We start from the raw sequence: 20,901 nt of genomic DNA on the forward strand, positions 1-20,901 counted from the left end.
GTTCGGGATCGAGGAGGTGACGTTGGAAAGGAAAGAAATGACAAGTTTCACTTACAAAAAGGAATGAATTTTACTGATGACAACAAAAGATATAGTTTGCATATATAATAGTTAATAAAAAGGTTAAGCTAATAAGCAGACAACATAACAATACAGATTAAAATTGACAGTGATAATCAAACAGATAAAGAAATTAACCAAGAGTTCCCACGTGGTCAGTAACTTGCCGGTCGTCCCTCGGTTAGAAGATAAACGGCAGGTTGATTCAGCCAAGTCAGACGTCTCTGGACTGGGCTGCCTGAAGGATACCGGTGGAAGCCCCGCAGTCAGGATCTGGTCCTCGCTCTCACAGGGAGTAAGAGAGACCCGTGGGGTACGGGACAGCAGTGACCCTCCTGCTCCGTCCTTCCCCAGGGTTACTATGACGCGTGTGTTCTTTTATAGTCTAATTATGCTAATTTTAGTTACATAGCCATTCATAATATTGCTTTATAGCTGTTATCCTACGGGGTTAAAAGGTGTTAGAAATTATTATAATAAGTTACTGCCCAAGCCTGGGTTTATCCAATAAGCAGATTGCAACACAACATCTTCAGGTTTGAAATGAACATTACCCCGCCTAAATCCAGCCCTTTCAAACTCTCTGGCTAGGCTTTTTTGAGATGTCCTTTCTTGAAATGTCCTGGATAAGCTGGGCAGTTGAATCGTTTTTATCATCATGAAGGCTAAATTCTGAGCGAGAAAGAACTATTAGGTCAGCTAATTTCACAGCTAGAGCTTTGTCTTTGAGGCCTGGTCAGTCCTACACACAGCTACACGCTACGTTTGCGGGTTACCTTCATGTTAGACAAAAGTTCCAAAATGCCTCCAAGAAGCACATCTTTATTGCTTGTTAATTTTTTTGGATCTGGCCATCACAAGTACGGAGGTAATAAACTCACTGGCTGTGCGGAGGTGTAACCTCTTCTCTCTTGCATTCGTCCCCAGGTTTCACCCAGGTCATGATTGCTTCTACGGGTAAGCATTATTCTGCTCTATGGGGGGCTGTCACTTATATGTGGGAAGGAAGAGGGTTGTCCGGGGGTTTTGTGTTGATGTTTAAGTGCCTGAAGTCAAATTTATCTGGAGCTGGGATTGCATCTCAAGCCTCCAATGAAGCAGTACAAGGTCTGTTCAGTATTTGCATGGGAGACCTCCCAGGTAAGAAGATCCAATGGACTGGAGAAAGCAGGACTGGCAATTTGATAAACCCTTCTCTCCTCTGGTTCACAAGTGAACCTGGGTCCAACCAGAGCAGGAAGGGCACAGTGCAGTCCTCGTTCAAATGGGATGGGGTGTTTCTGGCATCTTTCTATCTAGAGATGTGGCCAGGCAACTGGACTATTACGTGTTGGGATCGCATCAGTTCATTGATCTTACTTTTCTAAATCTGAGAAATGTTTGTTCCTTGCAGTGTTTCCACTGGTGTTGCTGATTGTAGCTGTTGGGTTATATTGTGCCTGGAAAAAACAAAGGTAAGTATTACTAGCATGTCCTGCAAAGATGCAACACAGGCAAACTGCAGAGCGCAGGTGGCCTGACAATTCAAAGCCATGTTGGGAATTGAGACATGCCGTACCCATTCACTTCAGTGAGAGCTGTGCCTCTCAATCCTTTAGGCAGCTTGGAAAACGCCCAATCATTCATCATTACAGACAAGTGAGGCTGTAACTGAGACAGATCACTTGAACTGCCAGTAAGTCCTGATAAGTGAATTTCTTTCCTGTACAAAGGGCTGTCCCAAGGCCCCAGGCATCCCATAAGTTCTGACTGGGCATGTCTACATGCTCATTAATGCGCTTGTGGTAATGAACATTAAATTTAGTACCTCCATTGTGAGGTACTAGAGGAAGGCGCATTAGCCTATTTTAATGCGCATTAGCAAGAGTGCACATTTTCTTGGTGACACTTTAATGTGCATTAAGATAGGTTAATGTGCATTAAAGCGTACATGTAGATGTGCCCATTGCATCCTCAAAATAGGGCTTACATGGAACTTTAGTGGTGAACGGGTTACATCTGCTTACCTTCTACATAGAGGCGAGCATTGACCTGATGCCATTAAAAGGGATGGCCTTTGTTTGTAACTCTAGGTCCATCTCTTCTAATTATAATTTCCTTTTCTAACAGTAGTCTATGGTTTTTAATTTATTTTTTGAAAAAAGAAAAGGAGCCCTAGTCACGGATTATACATTATGTTGAAGAGCACTTGGGAAGAACTCAGGAGAGCAATCAGATTCACATAAGCTGATGTGAGGATTCATTTAAAAAGAAAGGCCAAAGACCTGATTTATTCAAAAGATCTTTGTTCTACTTCCATGGGCTGAGCTGGCATTTACCTGTATGACTAAACACTGTTGTGGAAGCATCTAAGCATTTGGGTTTGTTGGCCTCCTCATCAGGATGGGCCGATCTGGTCAGAATATTGTCAGCGCGGATGGAGGCTCCATGTCAAGTGCCAACACTTACATCTGCAAAACAGACCCAAATCCGGGGTAGGATTTCATTAAGCAAGCTGTAAAGGATCATCAAACCACCAGTAGCTTAGTAGGAAGTTTAATTAATTGGCAATAACTCTTATTTGAAGGATGCTGCATGTAAGAGGGAGGAGAAATTTGCAGGGTTATACTCAGGGTATCACTGGAGATAACAGGCAGAAACCGAGAAGGAAAGATTTAGCCCCAATATCATCAAGCTCTCATGAGTGAGCAAGCTCCCTAGATCGTGATGCTATCATCAGAGGGAAGTGGGGAAGAAGCCCTGCTGTGTGTGTCATCTGAAAGCAGCCAGGATGAAACACTCTTTGATACATTACCGAGATTGGCACTTCTCGAAGAGACCATCAGTGGTATCGACCTTGCAAGTAGGTCTCCAATTTCTAAGAGCCAGATTCTCAGGAAGGCCTCTCCCCACCCCTCTGGCTCTGTAATTTTTGGGATTGTGTAGAAGGCATATCTGCTTTAGAGCTAATTACTGCACAGTAAGTGTCACTGTCTACACATGCAGTTGCTTACTGCGCAGTAATTGGTGCTAATGGTGAGTAAATTTGCTACCTGCACACATTTGCAAGTAGCAAATTTATTCAAGATTACTTACTGCACAGTTGCGCACATGTAGATGCCTGACCAGCAGCACATTTGCTCCAGGTCAGACAGGCAGCAGAGGGCGGAAGATTGTTCCCTGCCCCTGGGAGCTGCCTGCTACCAGGGTGGGCTCTGCCATCGGAGCCCAGGCGGGGACAATGTCCCCCTGCCCTGGCAGAGGGAGCTCCCAGCCCCTGCTTTGCAATCAAGGGGCTGTGAGATCCTTATCTCCCAGCATGAGTCCTGCAGTCGCAGGACCAGGGCTGGGAGATTCTTCTCTCCCAGTGCCAGCTCCTCAGCTCCTCAGTCATGGGGCTGGCACTGGGAGAGAAGGATCTCCCAACACCAGGCCCATGACCACAGAACTGAGAGATAAGGATCTCCCAGCCCACAATCATGGAGCAGAAGCTGGGAGGTCCCTGTTGCTGGGGGAGGGGGACACTGTCCTGCATGGGCTCCAGTAGTGGAGTCAGCCCCAGCAGCAGGCAGCTCCCAAGGGCAGGGAGCAATGTCCTAGCCCTGGCCAGGAGACAGCTGTCTCCTGCCCTCATGGTGCCTGCCAGCCCCTGGGCTAGCACCCAGGGGGAGCCTAGAGTTCCTACTGGCTGCTGCAGGGGCTCAGTGCAGGGCTTCAGGGAGTGGGAGCAGTCTGCTGCTAGGGGCAGGAAATCTGGTTCTGCATCCTTACACATGTACACGCATGCCCAAGAGATTTTACTTGGATGTGCTTTACTTTAGAGTAAACTCCCAGGTTATTTGCATGTATAAACACACTCTAGGGGGTATAATCCAGAATAGCCACTCTGTACTGGAACGGCCCAAGTTGATGTTCTGTATCCCCGGGCCACGCTGCAGCACGCAGGCAGCACAGGTGAAGCCATTAGCAACGTGGTCGCTCACGTTCTCTGATCTCATTAATGTTTTCTTTTGCACCTGCAGGAGGCATCAGTTTGCATTTCCTCAAGAAGACATCCCAATTAGTACATGGAGGAACATCATGGGGGCTGGACTCGATGATCCTCCGGGGTCCCTTCCAGCGCAAACGTCTATGAATGTCTGTGAAATCATAGAACAACGGGAAGAAATGCTCCCAGAAGACCATCAAAACGACCTAGAACACCTGACTGAAAGGACAGAGATGATGGCGTCTTGTGTGACGCCCACTGGCTGAGGCCCTTAACGAAATCACTGTTATCCACTATACTTGAAAGGGGGAAGTATCCTTGATGCTTTGAAGACATGCACTCCACCTGCATTAGGCTCCAACTGGTCAGTCACCACGTGCCATCCATTCAACTCCTGACTGAAAATACAGCTTTATTTTTAAACAATGGCAAGTATTTGCAAGACCTGGCTTCCCATCTTGCCATCATGGTGAAAGGGTGGGAGAAGCCCTACAAATTTTCTGCATGGCTGCTCTGTTTGCTGCCCTTCAACCTGAGCTCAGAATCTACTAATTCTCCTGGTACCTGTAAGAGATCACTTAGATATTCTGGGCACATCTTTTCATTCTTATTTTACTGCACTGGTGCTTTCAAAGAGAAAAAGAAACAAAGCTGTGGAGGGTTCAGAAGTGTCTCAGGTGGTCTGTTATATACCATGGAAAGAAGGCAGGAGAAGAAGTGACTGGTGAGCCGGTAGGGAAGAACACAGTCCAAATAAAGAGAAGAGAAAGGTGAGTTGCAATACAGCTACTCTGTAGACTCAGTAGTGTAACTGGGATGGAGCTACTAAGGAAGCTATGCTGGCTGTAGCAGCATAGTCCCACTTGTGGCCTGACAGCAGCTAAGAGTCACTGCTGCCCCTTTTGACCAGCTGTGTTATCACACCTCTTCATAGGCTTGATTTATACAGAAGCTCAGTCCTGCAGTCCCAGCCAGCAGCAACCAGTGTTGATGGTGGTTTGTGCTTCTAAAAAAAAGGCCTTTATACATGCAGGATTTTATATATTGTGGATGTGCCTACACGTGCATTTAAGTGTGCCAAAATTTAATGCACATTAGCTTAATGCGCATTAAGTGGGTTTAGGCAGGCATCTACACATGCAGGTGTTCAAGTGTATTAAAGCCGTGTGTGGACTGACTTGGGGCTAAAGTTAGTCCCAAGTCAGTCCACATGTAGTATTAATGCACTTTAACGCATCTATACTTATGTTAATGCGCTTTAACTACTCATGCTTAAATTTGACGTCTGCATTTGCAGGTATCGAATTTAGGTGCAAATAGCCTAAATTCACCATTTTTACCATGCATTAAGGGCATGCATATGTAGATGCGTGCCCTTAATACTCATAAACTTAGGCTAATGTACATTAAAGCATCATGTGTAGACGCTGTACATCATGTGCATGCTGTAATTCCTTACTGTGTCCACTTGGATTTTTTAAAAGTAACTTCATTTGCACATTTAAAATAAGGAAGAAAAAGACATCTCCTGCAATAAATGGAAGGTAGTTTGAAAAAGGTGAGGATGGAGGTTGACCCAGACAATAAAGGAAGTTTACTGACTAGTGACAGGTCTGTGAATGGGTGAAGCAGCCTCTCTCTGAAAACACTGCTAGGTCATTTAAAGCTAGACTGGACAAGGTCCTGGGAGATAGATCCTGGGGAGGGAAAGGAGATGAGTTTACACTTAAGCTTACTCATTCTCTTCCTTATCTCTAGAAGGAAGAGAATGGAGGCTTAGGGGGTGAAGAAACTGCGTACATGAGGTGGGCTTAGGTGATGGTATGTCACAATCCACTTCATTTATTCTCTCAGTGAGATAGGGGAGTTATGTTATCTGGGGAATCATAGAAAATTAGGGTTGGAAGGGACCTCAGGAGGAAGACGCTTTATGGCTTGTTCCCTTTAGTTACGAAGAAGGTCACTTTTGGTGAGTAAGGCGGATCAGCGGATGGGGCACGAGGTCTCCGGGTCAGGCAGTGCTGCCCCGGTAAAGCACCAGCAAGTCATCTCCCCTCGTACCTTCCAAGTGCCCTGAAGAAGGGCATCCAGTCTGATCACCCGTCCCTGCTGCTACTCCTCAATGACTTCGCAGAAGTTCATGGGCAGACCAACCCCTTGATTAAACCAGTCTTTTCTTTCATCCAGCAGTTGACCAGCTGCCTTCTTGCCCCCGTCTCGCTCCTCTTGGATCTCTGACCTTTGCCCTTTGTTCTTTCAGGTGGCGTTAGCTTATGAAGTGAAATGTCTTGGGGGGTGGAGGGGAAAAGATATTCTTCAACTGCTACCAGCAACGTCCTGAGCTTCAGGAGGAAGAGGACCTGCCGGAGCCACATCTGGTGATCTGGGGTCAGCCACAACACTTTGCCCAGGGATCTTACACAGGCACTTTACAGCCCGATCCCAGATGTTTGCACGGGGCAGGTCTTTCCAGAAGACTGATTTCCCCTTGGATGTCAACAACGCCACGTCGTCCTATTACAGAGGTGACCAGAGGCTGGGCAGCGCAACACGAGGAGTTCATATTTCCCATTTCAGTGCCCGTCACGGCGACCAGGCCTTTTCCTCACGCTGTGCAATATAAACAGAGTGCTTTGAACATAAGCTAATAAATGTTTTTATACACAAGGGATCAGCCCCCGTTAGTCTTTGCCCTTTTCTGACATCTCTCGAGAGAATTTTTCACTCAGCGTGGAATTAAAGCGTTGCCACCAGGCGTGGTGGAAGCAGAGCATTTAGCCCGATTCACAAAGGCACTGGACACATGCTTGGAGGAAAGGGGCATCAGGAGCTATTGAGCATGGGGGTGAGGGGCACGGCCTCATAATCAGCCCTTCCTAGACCTTCAATGCTGGAGGCTGCCAGGGAGAGAGAAACAGTGGAAAAACCCTGGACATACCCAGGTCACTCTCCCTTCCAGCCTCCGCTCTCTGCCCCCATGTGACACATGAGACTGGGCAAGATGGACCCTATGGTCTGACCCAGCTCTTATGTTCTCATTGGAAATAATGGGCTAACTCAACAGACTGGCACACAAGACCTGCCAACTCAGTTCAAAAGCAAGCATTAGAGTATGTGCTCCTGTCAGACACCAAGCCCAAGGGTGACAGTCACCAGGAACAGCTGAGAGCAGCATCTGTCCAGTACATCCCTCTGCATCTGTACCTTGTCCCAACAGCTGTCAACTCAGTTGATCTAATAAAAAGTATCATCTCTACCCAAAGAACTTGGCCTGTCTACAACCAGCAGCATTTGCACCGTGGTAGTTGTACAGCCACAGGTCTGCCCTGGGAGCCCCTACCCTACTGCACTGCACCCCTGGAAAGCAGGGTGCAGACCAGTACGTGCCTGGTGGATGCTCCAGTTCACCGTGGTGCAGTATGCCTCTGTTAGGGGCTGGTGTGGATGTGACTACCTAAAGATGTAGTTATGTTGCCACTGATTTCCCTGCAGCCAACCAGGGCATAGCTTATTTGGCAAAGATACTGCTGGTGCAGTCAGAGCTCAATCAGAGCAACGATCATCAGCATATTTTACAAATGAAGAGCAAGAGCTAAGTCCTCTTCCAGCCACGAGGTCTTCTTCTGCTTGTGTCTCTGCACCATGTTTGACCATTTTGTTACACATGCTTGTGCTCTTTATTGTATTTTGCAAGATCTTTCACTGTACGTGTGCCTTTGAGCAGCTGGCATTGCAGCAGGTGTTGCATAGTCTGAGGGGCTGTGCCACCGTCACGGGTGGTTGAAGCAATGGGATAGCCCCACTTCTTCATTAGCTCCTTGGAGCGTCCGACTCCAGTGCATAGGCGGTTGAGACATCCCCACCTTTGCCGTAGTTCGTCAGCTCCTGGCGATGAGAACTCGGCTGCTGGAATGTCTATTTTTCCACTTTCAGGTATTTTCTTCAGACTCTTGTTCCACATCTGTAGTCGTGTCTCCTTGGGTGCGGCATCAAGAGGCTGGGTGCTGGTGATTTCAGGCGCTTGTACACTGTGGCATGGTTGTACACTGGGTGTCTCACATCTTCGGTTTGTCTTGATTGTCCTATCCTGCTGACCATGGCTATTCTGATGTCAGATGGACCGATGCCAGCCAGCCGGTATGCACTGCTTAGGCTAGTAGGCTTCAGACATTTTGTGATGCATTGACAACTAACATTCACAATGGGATCAAGGTACTTAGCATGTATGGATCTCTCCCACGCAGGGCATGCACGCTCAGCAGAGGAGAAGCTGAGAGCTAGAGCAGTGGTTTGGAGGGTTGAGGGGCTAGCTCCCCATTTTGAGTCGGTGAACTTATACCAACTGTTATTACGACTGCTCACCTTTGCTTTTGTCTTCACGATGTGTTCTTTGTACGAGAGAGCTTGATTGAGGGTGACCCCAAGGTAAACTGGGCTTGGACAGTGCGATACTGGAGTCCCAGACCATGTAATGTTGAGCTGGTGGTTGGCCTCAGGGTTTTTCAGATGGAAGGCACATACTTGTGTTTTCACTGGGTTGTCGCGTAATTGGTCTTCAACGTAGTATGAGGTTAGGGTGTTTAGTGCCTCGCTTAGGGATTTTTCAACATGGTCAAAGCCAGTGTTTTGGGCTGTTATGCGCAGGTCGTCTGCATAGATTAAATGGTCTGTACAGTGGGTGTCTCGTATCTTCAGTTTGCCTCGATCGTTATATACCGCCTCTAGCGAGGAGGTGTCTTAGTGGTACTTAGACATCACCCCTTTTGGAGCAGGTGAGATAAAGACTATGGTTTCTCAGTCTGTCTGAGGTCTCCTTGCATTGTCGTGTTGCATATTTGGAGTTGCATATGTCAGCCAGAGAGTTGGAGGTGGTAGGCTCCTTGGAGAGGATGTGATGTTTTATAGACACTTAGGAAGAAGAGGTCACTGGGAACAAAAGATACTACCAAAAATATGCTTGCCTCAGTAGTACTCAGGCACCTACGTGCAATCCTGTGCCACCCACTCCTAGTCTCTGAAACACCACGAATGTAGAAACTGGCTGAGTTGTCATCTACTTCCTCGTTGCTTTGGATGAATTAGTCATACAACTCAGACACTGTTGACTCGTGTCCATTTACTATGCTACCTGGAGGCCTTTAAGCTCTTCACAGAGGTGAGGGCATCGCCTTAAAATGGCTGAAACAATATGCTGAAACCACATACACTAAATAAATAGCTTGGAGGAAGGTGTGTTACACAAATAGATGTGTTAGCAGCTTGCCAGGGACCCAAGCAGCTTGAAGTAGGATTGCGTTTAGATGCCCAAGTGCCACTACGATGCCTAATAGAAGGGACAAGAATCCAGCCTGAAACATGCAACGGGGCATTGGCTGGGCCAGTAGACAGCAGCTCCAGACCAGGAGACGGTGCCTTTCTCACGCTGGATAAAGAAGACTGAAGAGGCTGGGAGCAAACTTCCCCGTGTTCAGATCTCGAGCTTGGCTTCAAACCCACTGATCATGGAAAATACTGAATGCGGCACGCAACAGTTGAATGAGTTCCAAGACCGCAGGAGCAAGTGAAGGCATCTCCCATGGCTGGAGTCTTAATTTAGTCAGACAGGTACGAGCCAAGTTGGTTACTGTGTTTCTTTTGAAGTGTGGCAGCGTGCCCCACCTAACGAGAAAGCATACCAATATGCATCAACCTAACCCAGCTCTAGGCATTGGCGCGTGTGCCACCAGAGTTGCTGAAATACATCTGGGACAACCTTCACCCAACAAATTAACCAAGGTGGCAAACAGGCAGGTACCTCCCTCCTCCTACCGGCTCGTTCAGACCAGGGGAGGTGGAAAGGGAAAGCCCCTTTCATGGAAGACTCCCAGCCCAGGTGCCTTATCTGTCTGCGACCTCCCAATTTGATAATACTGATGATGGACTTTGTCTTCCTTTTCTAGCAGCCCTCACCAAGCAGGTTCCAGGTTGTCTAGGGCAGTGGTCTCCCAAGTGGGGTGCGTGCAAGATGATCCATTGGGGTGCAACAAGAAAATATTAGAACCTTTATTTATATTTATAGAAATATACATATATTGGGGGTGCGTGCTCAAAAATCTTCTACTGATAGGGGTGCACGATCAAAAAAGTTTGGAGACCAGTGGTCTAGGGCACTGGTTCTCAAGCTTTTTAGACTTGAGGCACCCCTTAGAAAATGTCAGCTTAGTTTTCATGTGGTTTATGATGACAGAAAAGATAATAGAGCAATTCTTCTGTTGCAAAGAACTCAGGAAGCCCTCAACAGGGCAGAATGCTTTTAATGTGGTGGATTTCTATTTGAAATCTCTGGGTTTATCATCTGAATTATGTTTGCCCACCTCACAGTGCAGGGCTCCCTTGAAAGATTCTCAAGGCGCCCCTGCTACATACATCGCTTTGGTAATATTTATGGAGTGGACTCTCCAAAGTCTGCTAAGCTATGAGGTCCAGGGAAAAGTGCATTTCTTCCCTATTAGCTTGAGGCACCTGCAAGGGCAAAAAATAGACGCTGTTTTTTAGAGGTACTTGCGTATTTGGTGATATTGCGTTAAGTTAAAAAAAGAAAAGAAAAGAAAAGAAAGGAAGGAAGCCACTGGGTTTAATCATCACTTCTGCAGAACACTGTAACTGGGTTTTATCATTGCTGGGAATGGCTTGGGGGGGTGTTAAAATCAGATGTCACAAGAGTTTCAAGGGATCAAGAGGTCTAATCTTTCGCTGCAGAACCAGAGTGTATGCAAATGTGGCAGAAGCTGGCAATGGGAGGCTTTGGCCGCATCTAACTATTGCTTCCAAAGGCTTGTTCTGTTTTGTGGATAGAAAAATCAACCCAAATATTATTCATGCTGAAACGACATTGTAGGAACTCCTTGGGATACTACTGAGTGAACCTTAATGCTTCCTGTAATGGATGCGTTTCTGATAAAAAGGGTTCATGCTGTTCCCTGACACCAGCCAGTCTCCTGGGAGCCTCAGCCTGCTCTTAAATCAGTACCACCATCTGTTGAAAATCCTCACTGAATAAATAGGAAATTCAAGTTCTCTGCTTGTGTAAATAGGAGCAGTTCCACTGACTTCCCAGCGCTTGCATCTTGAAAAAATTTAACCCAGTGCTACAAAGCTGCCTGGTGTCAACACATTTTTGCAGTCAGACCTAGACAGGTTACAAGGGTGGGTGGATGAGAACAGGATGGGATCCAACACCAACAAGTGCAAAGTGATGCACCTGGGCAGGAAGAACCAGCACCATACCTACAGGTTGGGGGACTCCCTTCTTGTCAGCACAGAGGTGGAAAAGGATCTTGGAGTCATCATTGACTCCAAAATGAACATGGGCCGGCAGTGTGGGGACGTGGTCAGGAAGGCCGACCGCACCTTGTCCTGCACCCACAGATGCATCTCGAGCAGGTCTGGGGAGGTGATCCTCCTCCTCTACGCGGCACTGGTCAGGCCGCAGCTGGAGTCCTGCGTCCAGTTCTGGGCGCCACACTTCAGGAGGGATGTGGACAGCATGGAGAGGGGCCAGAGGAGGCCACTCGCATGGTCGGGGGCAGCAGGGCAGGCCCTATGAGGGGAGGCGACAGGACCTGAACCTGTTCAGCCTCCACAAGAGAAGGCTGAGGGGGATCTAGTGGCCTGTTACAAACTAGTCAGGGGGGACCAGCAGGCACTGGGGGGGTCCCTGTTCCCCCGAGCACCGCCAGGAGTGACCAGGAATAACGGTCACAAGCTGGCAGAGGGGAGATTCAGACATCAGGAGGCGCTACTTCACGGTCAGGACAGCTAGGATCTGGAACCAGCTTCCAAGAGAAGTGGTGCAGGCTCCTACCCGGGGGGTGTTTAAGAGGAGGTTAGATGAACACCTTGCTGGGGTTGTTTGACCCCAGTACTCTTTCCTGCCATGGCAGGGGGTCGGACTAGATGATCTGCTCAGGTCCCTTCCGACCGTACTAACTATGAAACTATGAAACATTAGGAAAGGAGAGGGGGGCAGGAAAAAAATCAAGCAGCATCCACTTCTCCTCTTTGTTCACTTGGGAAAGTAGGAATCACAATGCTTGGATAGTGACAGGTAAGGAGAAGCTACTTGAGTGACTCTTTTGCCACCAAACTCCTGCTTGATTGGTGTCTGATTCTCCGAAGGCATTGAATTGTGAACACTGTTAGGTGCCCGTGTGTTCTTGCCTGCATCCTCTTAAGCAGGGATGCTCAACTCTAGTCTGTGATGCCGTCCTCAGGCCCACAGGGCTCCCCATGGGGCTGGAAATTTGGTGATGAGAGTGCAATGGCACTGCTCTCCTGCTGCCCTATCTCTGGACCCACTGGGAACCCAGGACCCTGTGTGCTGGATGTGGTGATGATCCCAGCACATGGGGCTGGGCAGGGGAACCCAATCCCAGCATGCAATGGAAAGGAGAGGGTGGTACCAACCCTCCAGAACCCAATCTCCGCATGTAGGCAGTAGGAAGAGATGGTGCCGGGCCCCCAGGACCTAATCCCTGTGCATGGGATAGGAAGGGGGTGATGCCAGGCTCCACAGCCTGATTTGGCCCAGCTATCTGGCCCATGGCGCCAAAACCTTAGAGCACTGCTGCTCATTCATTCACTTTGCTGTTGGGAGAAGGGGGAAATGCCAGGATCCAGAGATTAACTTTCCCCATGGTGGGGTGCAGTTGTTGCCAACCCGTATTTGATCTGATGTGCGGGGACTGTCCCCCCCGACCATTGATCCAGTTGCTCCTTGATAATAAGCAGATGCTCTGAGACTGGGAAATGCATCTTACCTTGTGTTAATTGCTGCATAATGCAATAGCTGTTGAGGAGTTTGTGACCCCTTGCGGAGCTGTTCCCAAAGACACAGAGTCGCTGTCTGTCTCAAAATGTATTCAGCATGCTGGGCGCCCTGAGCGAACTCAGAGGCCCCAAATAAAACTGTTAGAGGCGATTTATAGTCTACAGACAAGATGCGTGCGCAGGTGGGGATTTTCCACTGTGAAGGAAAACAAGATGTTAGGTCAGTGCGGGAAAACTTAATTGTTTCAAAACTGGTTTTTGGCTGCGTGTTAAGTAATGGAGGGGGGGTTGTATCTCTGCTTCACACTTCAAGGCGACGAGGCCTGTGTCTTATCAGCCTGTCCTCGAAGCACTGAGCCTGCTACACTATTATTTATGATCTTGTACCAGCCTGTCCTTAGAGGCTGAGTCTGCTATAGGAGTTTAACTGTTAGTAAAATTTCTACAATTCCTCCCTTTGATCCTGGCCTTCAAAGGCCGGGATCACTTTCTACTATATTTGGCATCTAAACGCTTCTGGCACTCTAATATTTCAGCTTTAGACATTTCAACACATTCTTCTATGTTATGCATAGTACATCTACAACATGTGGCTAATACAGCAGGTTGGGTTCCAATACATTGAATACAACAACAGATTAGAATAAAAAAACACCCAAGAGCAACGATAATAACAATGAGTTTGTGAGCCCATCGTAATCCGGGGAACCAGGATGTTAGGAGATCCCGTGCATCTTGTATATCCCAAGAGGTGTTCTCTGTGGTTATGGCGTGGAATTGACTAGCCATGTTCTGGATCTTATGAATATCCTCCAATACCTTTCCTGATTCATCTACATAGGTGCAGCAGGTATCATTGACTAGAGTACATACCCCGCCTTGATTAGCAAGAAGTAGGTCTAAAGCTAGGCGATTTTGCAAAGTAATATGAGAAATTTGAGTTACTTCAGTTTGCAGTCGGGTTAAGGCATCTGCGGTGTTATTAGCTAATACTTCTAGGGAGGCTGAAAGGTTTACAAGAGCCTTTTCGAGTTCAGAAACATCTAGCCAAGGTATGAACCATCGGGCAAAGGAATGGAACGAGGTAGGTCGCTCAACAAGAGGGTTGAGGCCTGTTCCTCATCGGAACCGATGTGGGCGGTTTCGGTGCCATCCCTGAAGCGATGTGTTCGGGTGAAGTGTCATGTCTGGGATCACTACGCCCAGGGTGCACGTGCCACACCAGGTGGGTGGCAAATGCTTAAATGCAATTCTCCCACAAATCCAATAATGCCCCGCATGTACAGGTCCATTACCGTGCCAACCCAGAGAGGATGAGTGTAGGGTTACTGTTATATTACAAGCACCTGCTGTGGTATTTCCTACAAACACAGCAAAACTACCAAGACATGGCTTGTAATAGCACACAGAAGCTTGAGGGAAGATTACTTCATTAAGGAACCAGTACTCATAGTACCATTTGCTGTCATTATGGGTGCTCTTGCTAATAGAAGAATAATTGAATGAACCAAGGCCAAGACCGATGAGAGGAATACCACGCTTGGATGCTTGGGTAGTCGAGTACACACCCGGCAGTTTGAGAAGTTTAAGTTACTTGCGTAGGAATTGGTCATTTTCACAAGAGCGTTGTGAGGCCATTCTACATTTTGGTGAGGATTGACAGCTGGTAATTTAGGGGACGACACTCGCCAAACTGAGGTCCCCATTCCGCTTTTGAAATAGAATGATTGTTCCCCAGGGTTAGTAGTTTTACTTTGGATGTAAGCTTGACTTGCCTCTGTGGTGGGGTCTGCACACCAAATTTCATTGCTATTAGTGTAATACCCATACAGCTTACATTGACCTGGGGAAGCATTGGACCTGTACATGACAGTGGAAGCCCCTTTAGGCGGGACTTGATTAACTTTGTCCCGAACTTGTTTGGTGTTAGTATACCCAAGCTAGGTGCCAGGATAGACTTCTGCGAACTGGGTAAGACTGCATGGTCCTTCCCACGTTGGCTCTAGGCAACTTTTCTGTCGCATAACACGGACCCACACATAGTCGCCGGGACTGAAGGGGTGTATCTCGCAATCAAAGGGTACAGGTTGCTGTACGGCAGCACGGCACTGTAGAGAAGTAAGCTGCAAAGAAATCACATAATGGGTTAAATTCTCATCCCCCCGCTAGCAATCCTGTTTTTGGAGGAAGGAAACCATGGGTACTGGGGGGGTGGATGACTAAATAAAAGCTCATAGGGAGATATCTTAACATCAGCTCTAGGCGCGTTTCGCATAGCAAACAGTGCAAGGGGCAATGCCTTGGGCCACTTAAGCTGAGTTTCCGAACACACTTTGCCTAGAAGGGTTTTTAGAGTCCGATTTGCCCTTTCCACCCCTCCAGATGACTGAGGGTGATAAGGGGTGCGAAGCTGCCTAGTGATTCCCAACCCTGTGTAAATTGTTTGTAAGACCTGGGAGGTGAAGTGACCTCCTTGATCTGAGTCAATGACTTGAGGTATGCCAAACCGCGGAATAATGTCCTTTAGAAGTGCATGAGCGACTTGCTGATGAGAGGCATGGGTGGCAGGAAACGCCTCCACCCAATGGGTGAGCTGATCTCGCACTACTGAGGCATATCTGTATCCTCGGCACCGGGGAAGTTTGACGAAGTCTATTTGCAGTCTCTCAAATGGTTGATATGCCCAAGGTCGGCCCCCAGCTGGGGCTTTTCTCTCTGGGCCAGAGTTGAACGCTGGGCAAGCGGGGCAGACGCTGGTCACTTGTTTAGCCGCTGCATGGATCCCAGGGGCAAACCAAACTCGGAGAATGGTTTCAGCTATGGCAGTTGCTCCATAATGACCTTGCCTATGGACTATTTGGCACAGGGGCCGCTGTAATGTTTTAGGCAAGATGGGGCGGTCATCGCTAGTGTACCACAGTCCATCTTTTGAATAAGCCCCATAGAGACGTTTCCAGTCTTCTTCTCCTTTGCACACTTCCAAGGCTCTGGGTGTCTCCCACACAGGAGCAAGGACGTTGAGACTCAGGGGTTGCTGAGCAGCAGCTTTGGCAGCAGCATCCGCCCGCTCATTTCCTTTAGCCTCAGGTGTGCTCCCACCGGTGTGTGCGGCGACATGTATTACGGCTCTCTGTCTGGGTTTCTGGATGGCTTCCAGGAGCTCAGAAACCTGAGTGGAGTTTGCAATCTTTGCTCCAGAAGAAGTAATGAAGCCTCACTGCTTCCATAATTGCCCGGTGGAGTGGCAAATCCCAAATGCATACCGACTGTCAGTGTATATGTTTAAAGTCATCCCGGTTGCCAGTTCACATGCACGAGTTAAAGCAATCAGTTCAGCTGCTTGTGTACTCAGCCGGGGGGATAAGGGCTTTGCTTCAACGATGTTGAGGTTAGTGACGACTGCATACCCAGTCCGACGAACTCCAGCGTCTATGTAGGAGGACCCATCCACATAGAAGACTAAGTCAGGATTGTTCAGGGGCACACCAGTGAGGTCGTCTCGGGGCTTTTCCATCATGCGCACAACGGTGCAGCGTTCATGATGTGGCTCTCCATCCTCGGGATGAGGCAAAAGCGAGGCCGGGTTGAGGCTCGTGCAGCGTGAGATGCGCACATTTCCGGCAGCTAGCAGAGTCACTTCATACCGGGCTAGACGCTGGTGAGAGAAGGCTTGAGTCTTTTCTTTAGTCATTAGGGCTTCAACTTCATGAGGAACCCTGACTTCGAGGGGGTACCCCATGACTAGCTCTTTCGATCGCTCAACAAGCAGTGCTGCCGCTGCAATGGCGCACAGACAGCTGACTGCCCCTTTTGCCACTGGATCTAAGGCGGCAGAGTAATAAGCGTTTGGGCATAGCTGAGGTCCCAGTTTCTGGGTAAGGACTCCTGAAGCTACTCCCCGTCTCTCGTGGACGAACAACACAAATGGCTTCTCGTAGTTGGGGAGTCCTAGAGCAGGGGCTTGTGATAGCTGGTGTTTAACTTGGTGAAAAGCATGGTCTAGCTCGGGGGGCCAGTGACCCACTTCAGGTTCTCCCTGCCGAGCGGTCTCTACCAGAGGCGTAACCATCTCTCCGTAAGCAGGGGTCCACGGCCGGCAAAATCCAGCCGCTCCTATAAAGGCTCACATATGCCTCTTAGTGGTGGGCTTTGGCAAGTCTTTTATAGCCTTTACCCTTTCATCAGACAATTCCCGCAGTCCGAGATCACAGGCCCCAGGTATGTAACCTTCTTTTGGCAATACTGTAATTTTCCTGGGGGTACTTTATGTCCTCTTTTAGCTAATCCTTCTAATAGTCTTAAAGTGTCCGTCCGGCAGCTTACCTGAGTCCGTGATGCTAGTAGTAGGTCATCTACATACTGTACAAGCACTGTATCCGAGGTAAGTATGATACCTTGTAAGTCTCTCGTCAGGATTTGGCTGAAGATAGTAGGACTCTCGGTGTATCCTTGGGGAAGTCGTGTCCAGGTTAAATGTTGTTTTCTTTTCCAAGTGAAGGCAAAAAGATATTGAGACTGGGCTGCAACTGGGATTGAAAAGAAGGCAGCACACAAATCAGTTACTGTGAATCGAGTGGCCCACCGCGGGATGGAGGTAACAGTAGTGGCAGGGTTAGGAGCTACGGCAGCTCTGGGAAACACATAATCATTTGTAGCACATAAGTCTTGCACAAAATGATAAACAGGCTCGCCAGCCTTTCCTAGTTTAGGTTTCCTGACTGGTAACACGGGGGCATTGCAAGGAGACTGACGCTCCACTAAAATCCCTTTCCTGATGTATTCATCTATAAGGGGCTGCAAACCTTCTTCTGCTTCTTTATTCAGCGGATACTGAGGCACGCGAGGCGGGACTCCCCCCGTGGTTTGAATAACAGCCGGCGCGGCAGACTTCAGCAGTCCTGCATCGGTGGCCTCCCAGCCCCACAGTGTGGCCGGCAATCGTTGTCGTTCCACCGGGAAATTTCTCTCTCCCCCCCCGAGGCCAACGCCCCGGCGAAATAAGCAGTTTGGCAATTGGTAATTCTAGTTATTCCCTCCGGACTGCAGCGCAGAGGGGCCCTGGGCTTACACAGTAAGTCTCGTCCTAATAAATTCATAGGAGCCCAGGCAGGCAACAAAAAGGAGTGCTCACACGACAAGGGTCCCACTGGGACTCGAGCAGGGGCACTCCTGCGGGTTTTGAACAATCCCCCCCACTCCCGTCACATCTCCGTTCCTTCCTCAGCTGGACCTGCACGCTCAGGAGTGTAGATAACATAGACACAGTAGCGCCGGTGTCAATTAAACAATCACATCGTTGCTCTCCTACCTGAACTGAGGCAACAGGGTCGCTCTTATTGCAATTTGTAGTTACTGCAGGGCAGACGGGTGAGGGTGGTCAGTCGGGGCACTGAGTCCTTCTTTCCTGCGAGTAGTCTTTGACACCGGCTCCTGGCGTCACTGGTCCGGAGGGGCCCCCGTTCCGAGATGGCTCCGATGCTCATCCCCTTCCTCCGGGGACACTCGCGTTTGAAGTGTCCGGGTTGTTTACAGGGGGAACATACCTCGCCGGCCCTCTGAACTGTGGACCACCCCTCGCCCTGGTTTCTCTGACCTAACCCCCTCCGTTGAAACCCTCCCTGGCCCCTTCCCCTGGTCCGTCCTCTTCCTGACACGCTGTGCATCGCTCCCTCAACCACTGCAGCTACGAGCTTAAAATCTTCCTTTCTTTCCCTCTCCTTTCTCCCATCAAACACATAGCTTGCTATGTTTCTTATCTCTAACATACTCTTTCCTTCCCACCCTGGAGTATACCTGCAGAAATGCTCCTGGATATCGGGAGCACTCTGGTTTACAAAGGCTGATACCGGCGAAGGCACGTGCTCTGGTTTATCTACATCAAGACGAACGTATGTCTTGGCTGCCGTCCTACTTCATCAGGTTTCTCCCGAAAAGAGGGGGTTTGTTGGTGCAAAATGAGGAGGTCCCCTCGGGTGAAAGGCACATGAGTTAGAGTAGGGCGAACCTGGAAGCTGCCCCCACCACCCACAAACAGGACCGGGGAGGTTCGCAAAGGAGCCTGAACCACCGCATTCGGGTGCTCTTTCCCCTGGCTGGGGGGAAATGCCTCCCCCACAGGACCCCGGCTCCGGGTCCAGACCGAAGAAAAGCCTCTGGAGGCAGGGAGCCCGGAGCCCGGAGCCGGCGCTGACGCCGCGGGAGCTGCAGCGCTCTCGTCGGGGCAGGGGTTGGCCGGGGACAGGCGGAGCAGGGTGGAGAGGCTCAGGTCCGGCTTCAGACTCCACAGAGACTGAAACCGGAGGATCACAAGGAGGTGGAGTGGGAGAGTAAAGAACCAGTTTTGGGGCTTTTTCGGCCAGTTCAGCCCACAGGTACCAATAATCCAGCTGTTGAGTTTTAAAGCTACCAATTCCATTCGAAGGAATGCCAAACGAGATCGATCGAATGAGCCAAATTTTGGCCACTGTTTATCCGGAGCACCTTGTTGAGTTAAGACAGGCCACTCCTGCGTTCACAAAATGCGAGCGCGCTTCCTGCCCGTGCCAGACTGCACCGGCAGATCCCCTTCTCCCCAAACCTGGAGAAGCCTCCCTAAAGGAGATCCCGGTGGGACGTTTGCAGCCGATTGTCCCGTCCTCCCGAGACTGAAGCACTCTGGTCTATAAATTCCTGGGAACAGCCACCCCTCACGGCGGGCCCCACTTCCCCGACGGCCGGACCGAGCCCTCCGACTGGTGACAGACTCACCCATGCCGGCTGGGAGGTTGGTCCAAACGACGAGCGGCCGAGTCAGCACGCAAGGGGTCCCTTCGTGGGCGCCAAGTTGTTGAGGAGTTCGTGACCCCCCGCCGAGCTGGTCCCAAAGACACAGAGTCGCTGTCTGTCTCAAAATGTATTCAGCATGCTGGGCACCCTGAGCGAACTCCGAGGCCCCGAATAAAACTGTTAGAGGCGATTTATAGTCTACAGACAAGATGTGTGCGCAGGTGGGGATTTTCCACTGTGAAGGAAAACAAGATGTTAGGTCGGTGCGGGAAAACTCTTCATTGTTTCAAAACTGGTTTTTGGCTGCGTGTTAACTAATGGGGGGGGCTGTATCTCTGCTTCATACTTCAAGGTGACGAGGCCTGTGCCTTATCAGCCTGTCCTCGAAGCACTGAGCCTGCTACACTATTATTTACGATCTTGTACCAGCCTGTCCTTAGAGGCTGAGTCTGCTATAGGAGTTTAACTGTTAGTAAAATTTCTACATAGCATGATAAGCAAGGCCTTTCCCGCTCTTGATGTTTCCTGTTGGGAAGTTGACCTGCAGGGTGAGTTGACCTGCCAAGTGCCTAGGCCAAAACAAAGCTTGGCCAGAAGTTTTGTATCTCACAGTGTTGTGCTCGGCCCCTGGACTCTATTTCCGTCTCCTCTGCTGCAGCAGAGCCACCAGGTCCGAGTTTTGCTCACTGTTGCACAGCTGGCATGCAGCCACGTTTTTGCCATTGCAAAGTCCAGCCATGGATGCAGTCCGGCCCCTCTGAATTCTAGCCCCTGCAGTGTGCAAACAACACCAGTGGCTCTTGGACCAACAGGAGGAGAAGGGGGACAGCTGGGATCCCAGGCAAGGCCGCAGTAGGGGAAAGGACCTCTGGGCAGATCACTGGCTGACTGTGCCCTGCAGCTGCCAGCTGGTTCTGCAAAGCTTGGCCTTTCAGGACAGATTTCTCGCTGCAACAAAGCTCTGATCCTCATCGAGACCATCTCTGCTGCAGAACAATAAGGATAAGAGGAGACAGGAGCTCCTTCCTCCTCCTTTGCCTGCAGGAAACAGCCCTCCTTCTTCCTTCCCATGCCTCTGATATGAGCAAAGAAAAATTCTGAGTGCCCCGTGGACATGAACTTGTGACCTTAGAAACACTTGCTTCTTTGAAGATACAGATCATTTTCCCCCTCAGGTTTTTTAAAGTCTTTTGTTCCTCATGTTATGCATCTGCATTCAACAATGGTTTTCCTTTCACTGCTCCACAGCTTTTGCATTAGTTGCATTTGCCGTGCATTGGAAATGTGGGTGTTCATTCATC

General features: G+C 49.2%; 1 protein-coding gene and 1 long non-coding RNA gene across 5 annotated transcripts in view; one reads left to right on the top strand and one right to left on the bottom strand.

Annotated features, from left to right (window-relative positions):
- The window catches only part of LOC149865423 (uncharacterized), an 87,132-nt gene extending 79,901 nt beyond the window's left edge, over positions 1–7,231 (top strand). For 2 of the 3 annotated variants that reach the window (XM_090041509.1, XM_090041508.1), the window contains exon 5: positions 988–1,496. In XM_090041509.1, coding sequence (XP_089897635.1) covers positions 988–1,427 — 440 coding nt within the window. In that variant the 3' untranslated portion in view covers positions 1,428–1,496. Of the gene's footprint in view, positions 1–987; positions 1,515–4,061; positions 4,798–6,287 lie in introns of those variants that run through there. The other variant, XM_090041510.1, reaches the window with a different exon arrangement.
- Positions 1,366–19,802, bottom strand: LOC149865426 (uncharacterized). Of its 2 annotated transcripts, none has more exons than XR_016441692.1 (5): positions 18,629–19,802; positions 14,771–14,958; positions 12,826–13,031; positions 2,379–2,510; positions 1,366–1,499 (listed from the first exon to the last, which is right to left on the bottom strand). It is a non-coding gene; the product is annotated as an uncharacterized LOC149865426 (long non-coding RNA). The 2 variants fall into 2 exon arrangements; XR_016441693.1 differs by lacking the exon at positions 18,629–19,802 and adding an exon at positions 18,144–18,551.
- Positions 19,803–20,901: the final 1,099 nt, after the last annotated feature.

Source organism: Crocodylus siamensis, chromosome 4 (genome assembly GCF_052110815.1).
Source record: "Crocodylus siamensis isolate JL-2025a chromosome 4, ASM5211081v1, whole genome shotgun sequence".
Classification (NCBI taxonomy): domain Eukaryota; kingdom Metazoa; phylum Chordata; order Crocodylia; family Crocodylidae; genus Crocodylus; species Crocodylus siamensis.